Genomic DNA, 10,642 nt, shown 5'->3' with positions numbered 1-10,642 from the left:
TTAAAAGCAGAGCCCCCCACAGCCAGGCCGATGGACTCTGGGGGGAGCACACGCTGACGGCCGGAAGTGCCTATTCCCAACGCCAGGCCTCCAGCCTTTGGGCCTCTCTGGGCTCCCTACAGCCTGGCAGAGATTGGGGCCTTCTGTCGTGGAGAAAACCCTCCTGGGTCCTCATCACATGCAAGGTTCTGATAAGCAAGGGTCTTGGGCCACCCAGCCTGCCCGGCCCCGGCCGGGACCTCCCACCACCCTCCCGGAGATGGGGGCTTTCGGGGCACTTCTGCCCCCAGAGGAGGCCCTGGGAGGCCTGGCATGAACGTCCCTGCTCCCAGGGGTGTCGCCAGGCTGGGTGGGCAGGGGTGTCACAATGGCAGCTCTCCTGTCCTCCCCTCTGACCAAAGGCCCACAGTCTCAGGACTGCTGTCAGCCAGAGCTGGGGAGAGGAAGGGAGGCCCTTTCTGCCTTTTCCAAGGTCTGCAGGGGGCTGGAGCATTTTTGGAGGGACCCACTGGAGCCCCCTCTGCAGCACTCAGCCTGGGACCCATCCTAGAGGCCACTCTGTGCCCCCCAAAGCCACAGTCCTGGGCCCCAGGGCCTCCGGGCCTCTTCCAGAGGGAGGAGGAGTGGAAGCCGGGCCCGCAGCCCCCCACGCTCTCTAGTAGGGACACCAGGGACTTGGGGGTGAGTGGAGCAGCAGACAGCACCAGGATGCCATGATGTGGCCTCCCCTCCAGACCCCAGAACAGTGGGCCAGTGTGTGGGCCAGGGTGTGGCCCGGGCGGAGGCCCGGGTGGGTCCGGTCCCGCTCCATAAACCCCGCTGGCCGGGAAGCTGTAGGGTGTTGACACAGGAGTGATGTCACCGCCAACCAATGGGGAGCTCGGGGCGGGGGTGGGGGGCTCTGTGTGTGCTTCTCTGCATTCCGTGGGCCCTGCCACGCATGGGGAGTGATCTGAAAGCCACCTGAAGAAACCCAAGGGGCCCCTGGCTTCTCCCTGGGCCTGTCTCCTGCACGTCCCCCCCAACCTCACTGCCTGCACGTGAGAGGTAGTGGATGGGCGGGGGGAGGGCTCCTACCCCAGGCCTGCGCTCTTCCTCTGACGTGTGGCCCCCGAGGCCCTGTCCCCCAGCACCCCTTAACCCATTGGCCACTCCTCCATCCTCCACGGCCCCCTGGCGATCATGGCTCCCCAAGGCCGCACCCTGGGCTGTCTGCACGGTCTGTGCTCCCCTGCCTGGTCAGTGCTTCCCCATCTGTGCCCCCTGCCCCCTGTCCCCTTCTCAGCTCTGCTCCTAGAGGCCCACATCCTGCCAGATACTCTCCACTGCACAGCTTGCCTGGGCCAGGGACCACCCCGGGCAGCACAGTGCCCCCAGGGTCAGGTCCCTGTCAGTGCTGGCGCCAGGCTGTTCCAGGCATCCCAACCATCTGTCCTCCCTCCTTCTACCCCTCGTTCCAGAAAGCCTTGAACCCGAGGAATGGTCTTCCCGTCTCAGTGTCCTCTCCTTCCTCCTCCCCACCCTCTGGGCTGCATACCAGCGGTCAGGTCACCCCCACCCTCCAAACCCTTGGGGGCCTCTCTTCCTACCCTGCTCAGGGTGAGAGCTTTTGCCTGGCTTCTGGCCCCTGACCTACCGCCCCTCCTCATCTGGCCCCAGCTCCCTGGGCTCTCCCACGGAGTCTTCCACCCAGGCAGATGGGTTTCTGCAAAGCGTGGGAGCCCATGGCCTGCCTCCCCGACAGCCCTGGGGGTCTGCATCGTGCCCCCTGCTCCCTTCTCAGCTCTGCGCTCACAGCTGCCTCCCAGCTCTGCAGGCCGGGCCCCCGCTGGGCCTCGGCGCATGCTATTGCGTGGAGGCGTGAGGCAGAAGTGGGGACCAGGGGCCCCTGCGCTTGGCACCCCTGTTTGTTTACTGGTCCAGCCGCAGGCCCGCGCCGCTCCCCGCGGACCCGGCTGCCCGCCTGTGTCCGGCCAGGTGTTCGGTGATGGAGCGCGGGCTCCCGGAGGACAAGGGCTCAGTGTCTGCTTTCTGCAAGCACGGTGCTGACAAGGAACAGAATATCCACAGTGACCGCTTCCAGGAAACAGCTCTGGCGGGTGGGGGCCGCCAAGGAGCAGGCCCTTTCCCAGCAAGCCGGCCTGCAGGTGGGCTTCCAGGAAGGGGCCACCTTGGTCCCCCTCACCCCTGGAGAAGGGCCAACCGTGTCCCCAGATGCAGGCTGGGGAGTGTGCTGGAAGGGGGTTGGAGAGAGGAGAGGAGCAGGGAAGGAGCCACAGGGGCGGCCTGGGCCGTGGCCTAGAGCGGCCACCACAGCCTTAGGGGAGGCCACAGCTGGCCATGCTCCTTCTAGAACCTTCCATCTCCCTTGTAGGGGTCACACAATCTCCGCTGGGGGCTTGGGCTCTTTGGGACTTGTCAGGTACAACACACATGTGTGGACCCTGAAGACAAGAGGGACATGGAGAAGAGAAAGGAGAGCGCTGTGAGCCAGGTGGGGCGTAGGGTCTCGGCACTAACCAGCAGCTCAGCCTCCTGCCCCCCGGCTGTCGAGGGCCAAGTGGACCACTGCCCCTGTACTCTGTGCTCAGACATCACCGGGCTCTGGGAGGAGGAAGACCCTTAGTCTTCCTGGGAGCCTGGGTGGGGCCAGCAGGCCAGCCCTGTTTTTGAGACTTCCCAGGGTGCACTGTGGTCAGACCCCAAACATCAAGGTAGCCTGCTTAAGGGGTTTCACTTCCCTTGTATTGTTGGATTTTTCTGCCCCCATTGGGTGGTATAACAAGTGTCCTGACTCCACCCCGCCCCAGATGTGTCCATAATCCCTGCCTGAAAGTGGGCTCCTGGGTCATTCAGTCCAGGCCCCACAGAAAGGCACAAGACACACAGCCAGGCTCGGATGTCCACCCTCCCAGGGACACTGGCCCCACAAGGTGCCAGACCACACGAAAGCCAGCAGGCCCTGAAGAGCACCCCAAACAGGACAGGGCCCCCCGGGCATGTCTTCAGCACCACAGCACGGTTAGAGACGCTCACTCACAGCTGCAGCCACACAACTGTGGACACACACCGCCAGGACAGGGGGACGCTTAGGGCTGCACACCCCACGAGCACACAGCTACAAGGCTGACCCACTGCTCACAGGTCCACGGGGACATGCTGAGAGATGCACACACACGTGGACACACACAGGGACACACAGGTATACATGCATACATACACACACACACACACACACACGTGTTAAGTTCTGTTTTCTCCAAACTGGATGAGTTGGCAATTGCTCAGCCTACACCCTCCACAGAAGCACGGCTGTGGGAGGGTCCAGGTGTGAAGACCCTGCAGTTTTGTGCTGGGTACCTAGTGGGGGTCTCCACAATATTCAAAAGTCTTCCCCCAGACTTCTCCCCCCTCCCCCACCCTCGCCCCGGCCTGGGGTTTGGGAGTGAAATTCAAGCCCCTGTTTGCTTCCCAACACTTAACCCAGCACAGGGGCATTTTGAAAGTGCCTTTGGGGGCGGGGGCGCCAGGAGCCTGTCTAACAACCTTCTCTAAGCCTCTTTTCTAAAAAGCAGGAAATCGGGTTGGGCCAAAGGTAAACACATTCCAACCTGGCGGTCCCCAGCTCCACGGAGGGGCTCTGTCGGCAGGGCTGGGCCACCTCTGTCTCCCAGCCCTGGGCGAGGCGCCGGGCTCACGACCTCTTGGTAGAGCCAGCTCTGGCCTGTGGCTTCTTGCCCCCACCTGCCTCCACACGGCCTTGGCCTCGCCTGCTCCGGCCCAGGCCCCTCCAGGCACTCCCTCCTGGGTGCGCTGCCGAGCACCCCCAACGTATACCCTGTCCTGAGCATTCCAAGGCGCCGGGGGTGCGGGCACCTCCACGGGCAGACCTAGGGAGACAGAGTCAGGGGCGCTAGGGGCCTCCGCCATTCTCTCCCGGGTGGGTGCGGAGGAGCAGCCCCACCCTGCCCGCATTCCAAACCAGAGGCACTCGCTTTCCCAAATCGGCCTCAGGCCCCCAGGTGGAAGCCCCAGATTGAGAGCGTGGGGGCCCAGGAGAAGGCCACAGCACCCCGAGGAACTGGCCCCCTGACCTCGGGGGGTCCCAACGATTGCCCTCCCTTTCCTGGACCCCGATGCCTGTGGAAGTGGCCGGGGGGGGAGTCTTCTGTGTTGCCCAGAAGAGGCTTCTAGAGTCTTGTCTCCTTCCTCCCACTCCCACGCCCTGGCGGCCCTCAGTGCCCCTCTGGCCACCTGCGGTGCCCACATGGCCATCCCGCCACCACCCGGGAAGCCGGCCTTTCATCTTCCAAGGCCCAGCTTTGCAAAGCTCCCGCGGAGACGGATGTTTATAATAAAGGCCGTTTATAGACCTGACTCTTGACACCTAATGGATGGGTTCCTTCATCCCACCGGCAAAACCCACTTGGGTGAGTCAAACCAGCCGGCAGCCTGGAGATGGATGCGGCCTGCCCATGAGCGCTGTCCGCCGACTGTGAGAGCCTCCAGGGGATGGCAGAGGCGCTCAGGGGACCCCAAGGGCGCCATCCGCCAGGTCTTTGAAAAACGCCTTCACCCAACTGCATGCCGTGGTGCCCACCCGCCCAGCTGGCCCGGGACTATCCCCCTTGTAGCACCAGAAGTCCCTTGTCCCCAGAAACCTGAGGGCCCAGCCCCGTGTCCCCTGTACCATCGGGCGGGAGGGGCGGAGGGCCCAAAGGGGAGCCCAGACACACGGGACCAGTGGGGAATCCACGGGAGCGGAGCTCGTGGGGACGGCATCATGCTGTGGGCCCAGAGTCAGGGCAGCTGGGGTCCATGCGGGCCAGGACACTAGGGAAGGCCCCGAGCGAGCACAGGGCTGGGAATCTCAGGCCTCTGCTCTCTGGTCTTTGTCAGGAGGCCAGGCATTTCCTGCGTTTCCTGGCTGCTCCGAGCACTGGGAAGGGCCAGGACCCCAGCCTTATTTCCAAGAGCTGTTCCCTCATGTTCCCGGCGTCTGCACAGCCAGGCGCCAAGGAGCTGGGGGCCCTGGGGGTGGGGGCTCAGAGATAGGGGCGCCACCCTGCCTGCGGGGGGCCCCATGCAGCCGCTGTCTTGTGTGGGGACGCCAACCACAAACCCACATGGGGGCTGCACTTCTACCCAAGAGCAAACTCAAGGCCAGGCACCAGTAGGACACGGTCCTGGGGGCTTCAGCAGCAAGACTCTGACCACGGGGCCCTGCGTCAGCCCTGGACGCCCTCACCTTCTCACTCTCCGGTACCCCTCACCTCCTCCGCCCCGTCCCCTCCCTCATCCTTCCCTTCACCTATCTTCTTGTTTGCCACCTCCCTCACCTCTTTGCCTGTCGCCGTCCTCCTCTCCCCCTTCTCCCTCACCTCCGTCTCCATACTCCTCCTCTTCACCCCTTTCTACTCCATTTTCACCTGCCTGTTGGGAAGCTCACCCCCACTGCGGCCCCCACCATGCCCCTCACCGCAGGCGAGCACTCTCCTGTGTCTCTTCCTTGCTGCCCCCTGTGCCCCCAGCTCTCACTACAGCAGAGCACGTGTGGGAAGGGGACATCTCATCTCTGCGTCCCCTTGAGGCCCATGGGAGCACTTAGCAGCAGCAGGACTGTTGATGACAGTGGCCGGGGCCGTGGGCTCCCAGTGGCGTGGCTGCCCGGCCTGGACTGTGAGTCCCTCCCACATTTCAAGCCCATGCCCTAGGCTGGTTCTACGAGGCCTTTGGGTCTGGGGCGAGGGCTCAGGGAAGCCTAGGGTTGTCATCCAGGAGGTATTTTCGGTGACAGGACAGACCTCAGGGAGATTTCAGTGGTGCCCTAACTTGCTCTCGTGGCTGAGGGCTCCCTTCGCCACCCGCATCAGGGACATCTCCCTGCAGGGACCCCAGGGTCCCACAGCCCCCTCCTGTTTTCCACATGGTGCCTGTGATCCACCCTGATGTCCCCACTTCCTCTGCACCCGCCCACAGGCCTTCCCCTGTCATGCGTCCTTCCACAGCCCCACCCGTGATCTCTCCCTGGCTGCAGCCCCGTCGTAGCTCATGGGCCTCGCCCCATTCCATACGTCCTTCCCATCCTGTAGCCCCCTTCTCATCCTTCATGTCCCTCTCCTGTCCCACATGCCTTTTTCATGTCCCCCCATCACTCCCCCAGATAAACAGCTCCATTCCAGAGACAAATTGCTGTAACTGAGTTTATTGATGAGTCCAGGGCCCCTGGTGGAGCCCTGGTGGGGAGGAGCGCACAGCGAGAAGGACAATGGAATGCTTCAAGATTTGCTCGATGGTCAGAGCTTCCAGACTAGGCAAGGGGAGGGCGGGGCCCCACACACTCAGCCGCACCCTGTCACCCCCAGAGAGAGATGGACCACAGGGGGGCGCGGGCGCAGCGCAGGCCGAAGGAGGCCCGGCACACTCAGCAGCTCGCTCGCACACTCGCTCAGAGACTCAAGGCCAGTTCCAGAACCCCAACCAGTGCAAATGACTTAGTGCAAATTGAATTCAGGGGGGACGGGGGAAACGGAGTCCTGGATGCTTTGAGCCTCTTGAGCAAAGGAAAGAGAGAAAAAAGGTGTGAAAAAACAAGAGAAAAGGTTGAAGAGGAGCAGGGAGAGGAAGCAGAGTGGTGGTGAGGGGCGCGGCGGCCGGTGGTGGTCTCCAGCCGTGCAGGGGTGGCCACGAAGACGAAGACAGTGTCCCCAGGTGGGGCGGGGGCTGCCGTGGGCGCTGCTCGCTTCTGGTGGTGTTGGTGGCAGGTCGGTCTTGTTCCTTTAGCTTAACCTGCAGAGGGCGACAGGACATGTGGGTGGGGGCAGATCGGGCCAGGCCGGGGAAGCTTCCAGAAGGGATGCCCATGCTCACCCTCCAGAGCCGATTCCTGAGTCAAGTAGTGTAGTGGTTCCAGAATGCAGCATATTCTCGGGTCAGAGCTAGAAGGACTTGAAGAAGTCCCGGTTCCAAGGCCCAGGCGTGAGCTGGGTAGCACCATTTCTGTGGGTGGGGAGAGAGTGAGCGCCCGGCTCCCTGGCCCCGTGCCCCTGCCCACTGTGTGCAGCAGGGGCGCTCCTCACCTTGTCATTTTGAGGGTTCTTGGGTCCAGAGAGCAGCAGTAATGTGTTGGCTCCTTCAGGAAAGTAAAGGAACAGAGACCTGCCGGGCGTTCCAGCGCCCCCGGCGCCAGCCGAGAATGTTCTATGGGAAAGGAGACTTCTCACGAGTGAGGCCAGGTGGCTCAGCGGCCTGGGGGGGCCACGCCCTGTACCTGCACTTACCAGGAAGGCCGGAGAGCGTCACGTCTGTCCTCGCCGTCACACCAGACCATGTCATGTCCCTCTGAGCACCTCCTGGCACCCGGCCTTCGGTGGCTGGCGGCACATCCACCCCCACTGGAGACCTGGCTGTGGGAAGAAGGGACGAGGCGCGGGCTGAGTGGGCAGAGGCGGTGGACGGGGGTCAGGCGGGGACAGTGGGCTGGACACTCACCCTCGTCTCCAGTCCAAGCGCAGGGGCACCAATCTCTGCTCCGTCGTCGCCCACAGAGGCCCGCCTTGGCCATGGGCTCCGGAGGCCAGGCCCCGCGCCTCACCCCTGCCTGTGCCCCGACCTCCCTCCCTACCCCAAGAACTTGCACTCGCTCCACCCCACCCGCCTCGCCTAGTCTGGTCTCGCCAGCGCCCTTGACTCCCCTGGGTGCTGTCTGTCTGCCATGCCAGTCCCGGGGGCTGAGCGGGGAAGGCATACAGTGTCACCGAGTGCACTGTGGGCCCTCTCCGCGCCAGCCCCTGGGCCGCAGTGCCGCGTGGGAACGGCGCGTCCGCAGGCTGGGCCCGCAGCAGCCTCCTTGCTGCAGAAATCTCTCCGGAGCCCGGTACCTGCGGCCGCGGCTCCCTCCGGGTGGCGTCCCTCTGCGGCTCCCCGCGCACTGCACCTTCTTTCCCGTTCTCCGGCCCTCAAGGCTCTGGCACGGGCCTGGGAGGCCCAGCCAGAGCCGCTCCTGTACCTGCTACTAAATGAATTGCGGTGGGTGAGATGTGGTGGCGGCTGGGGACCCTCTGAATCCTGAGTCCCCCTTCTCGTCCTGTCTGACCCGGGCCTGGAATGCTCCCACACGTGCTGGATCCCCGCAGCCACCTGTCACCTCCCTGGAGGTGGTGACCCTGGCACCTCCCTTGCTGGCAGCCCCACCTCATCTTCCGCCCTGCTCTCCTGAAACACTCTTTCCACCTGGGACAGGCCCACGGCCCCCCAGCCTGCTCAGTCTCAGCTCCCCCCGAGACGATGTCACCTGTGCCGACCGCCCTGCCTTCGTCCTGCCCTTCTGTCGGGAGGTCAGCCGCTTCTCCTCGCCGGTCCTTGCTCCCCAAAACCTCCTTCTTGGAGAAGGCCAGCGAAGCAAGGCCCAGGGAGGGGAAGGGGACTCACCTGCCCACGGCTGCAGCTACACCTCCACTGCCCAGGCCCGGGGCGAACCCCTCTCCAGCTCCCCCTCGTCCACCAGCCGCCACGTCCTGAAACCAAAATTGACCGGGATGAATGTCTGGCTCCCCCTTCTTTCCTCTGCACACCCAGCTTGGCCCGTCACACCCACACCGATGTCGCCGTGCCTCCCGGACACCTGAGAGCCCACGCCATGCTCCCGCCACGCTCCCAGGTGCCTGCCAGCCCTGCCCAAGCCAGCCCCTCAGCCCGTTGCCGCTCCTGCCAGACTCCAGGTTTCCAAGGTGACCCTTGGCCCACGCAAGCTTCCCTGTACCCCAGCCCCATCTTCCCCTGGTTGCCCCCGTACCCCACGCTTCCCTGGTTACCCCTCGGCTCCCCCGCCTCCCCAGTTTCCCCCGGACCCCCCCATCTCCCCACCTCCCCCCTCCCGCGCCCTGCTTCCCGGCCCTAACCCGGGCTTTTTCTAACTGGGGTGGCCCCGCCCAGAATTCCCGCCCTGTTCTGCCCGCCAATCGGAGTGGGGACCGTGCTAGGGGAGGGGGCACCACGAGGCCCACCTCCAACCGGGAATGTCCCTCGTACTTCCTCGTCTGCCTGTCTGGAATTCTCCAAAGACGGCCTTCTCCACTCCCCTCCTTTGGCATCCTGTAGACAGGGCCTGGCATTGTCCCAAACGTCCCCCCTCCCCCAGGGTCAACACAGCCTGGTCCCCTCAGGGCAGATCACGCACCTTGCTCCCCACCCAGCTAGCACTGGGTGCGCACTCCGCCCCTAGTGGGGATCTTGGCTGGGGCCCCCGGCGGCTTGGGCGGGACTCAGAGCTGCTTTCTGCCACCAGCGTGGCTGAGACCACACTTCCGCCCGAGGGTCCGGGAATCCATGGGGAGCAGTCTCGTGGGGTGTGTGTGTATGGGAGTGTCAGGACTCAGGTTGGGCCAAGGGAAGCACCCCGGGGTCTCTGTGGGCGAGGGTGGGCGGCCATCTGGTTGACAGTGACTGTTGTGGCCACAGAGGCTTCTGCGGGGCAGTCTCCCCGTTGTGGTTGGGGCGCCCGGGTCCCCTCGCCGCCACGTTCCCGTCGTCTGGAAGCGGCAAGCCCGCCGTGCACTGCAGCTCACGGGCGCACTCTGGTGACCAGCCATACAGACTCATAGCCCTGTCCCCGCTGCCCCGCGCACCCACCCGCCTGGGGCACCGCTGATTCGGGAACAAAAACAGAACAAAGACCTGAGCCTCAAGTCCCCAGCCACCCTTGGCCATCCTGTCCCTGGGGTGACCACCTTGGCCTTCCGGCGGGGCACTGGGTCCCTGCGGTCTGTAGGGTTCACCCGTCACATCTAGGGAGTTGGCACCACGGTGGGGGGCCCAGCTAGGCAAGGGACCCCGAGCACACCAGGCCTAACTGCACCTTGGGGAGAGCCCTGGGCTGACCCTCTGCTCCTGTGGCCCCCACCACCAAGTGCTGGGTACCCTCCTGCCTAATATGACACCCCAGCCTCTGTCATGGGTGAACCTCCAGATTGACTGTGGGGAAACCCCAGACTTGGCCTTAGGTGGACCCTCAAGTTAGGACAGGGCAGACTCCCACATTTGGTGGTAAGCAGACCCCGACCTCGGCCGCCTCCACGCGGAGACGCATGAGTCGGCGCTGCCACCTCGCGGCTGCTGCTGTCTCTACACACCCAACTGACAGCACCACGCAGCGGGTTGACCCAAGACAAAGAAAGAGACTCCAGAAATCCTCCTGTGCCCAGCAAGGCAGCCCCAGGACCCTGCACTGCCGGAGGCTGTGTGGGAAGGGTCTCCCTCTGAAGCCGACTTGGGGTCATCCGAGGCTTGGGGATCCCTCATTGCCCCCAAGTATTCCCTCTCGTCTCCCCAGCTTCGAAGGTGCAGCCTGGGGTGCCTCAGATGGGGTGGCCATCTGAGGTGGGGTGGCTCGGACCAGCTCCCTGTCTCCCTGATGACCCTCGTGGACCACTGCGGTCCCGGATCCGGGCGGACCCGGGACGTTGTGCAGGCGGACCTGGCCTCGGCGGCCTCGGGCGGTGACGTGTGGATCTGCACTGCCGCCTCGCGGCCGCTGCTGTCTACACATCCACAACCGACTCGGCACCGCTCAGGCAGTGGGACAAGCTTGGGTGTTGGCACCCGATGTGAGGAGGACCCCGGAATCCTCCTGTGCCCAGCAAGG

The 10,642-nt window shown here is 64.4% G+C and overlaps 1 protein-coding gene across 3 annotated transcripts; it reads right to left on the bottom strand.

Moving 5' to 3' along the window:
* Window positions 1–6,189: 6,189 nt before the first annotated feature.
* On the bottom strand, window positions 6,190–8,771 carry LOC101398826 (uncharacterized). 3 transcript variants are annotated; one of them, XR_015549697.1, is made up of 5 exons: window positions 7,881–8,770; window positions 7,281–7,406; window positions 7,080–7,200; window positions 6,871–6,999; window positions 6,190–6,789 (listed from the first exon to the last, which is right to left on the bottom strand). XR_015549697.1 is itself a non-coding variant. In XM_087422487.1 (5 exons), exons 1-4 carry the CDS (start codon window positions 7,745–7,747, stop codon window positions 6,939–6,941), a joined length of 579 nt encoding a protein of 192 aa, XP_087278613.1. In that variant the 5' UTR covers window positions 7,748–8,771; the 3' UTR covers window positions 6,190–6,789; window positions 6,871–6,938. The 3 variants fall into 3 exon arrangements, 2 of the variants coding, with proteins under 2 accessions (XP_087278613.1, XP_087278614.1); XM_087422487.1 differs by having other exon boundaries at window positions 7,080–7,215; window positions 7,492–8,771; XM_087422488.1 differs by having other exon boundaries at window positions 7,492–8,771.
* Between the last annotated feature and the right edge of the window lie 1,871 nt (window positions 8,772–10,642).

The sequence above is a fragment of the Ceratotherium simum genome, chromosome 34 (assembly GCF_057802395.1).
Source record: "Ceratotherium simum simum isolate JZ-2026a chromosome 34, ASM5780239v1, whole genome shotgun sequence".
Classification (NCBI taxonomy): domain Eukaryota; kingdom Metazoa; phylum Chordata; class Mammalia; order Perissodactyla; family Rhinocerotidae; genus Ceratotherium; species Ceratotherium simum.
This window is presented reverse-complemented; position numbering and strand designations above follow the sequence as displayed.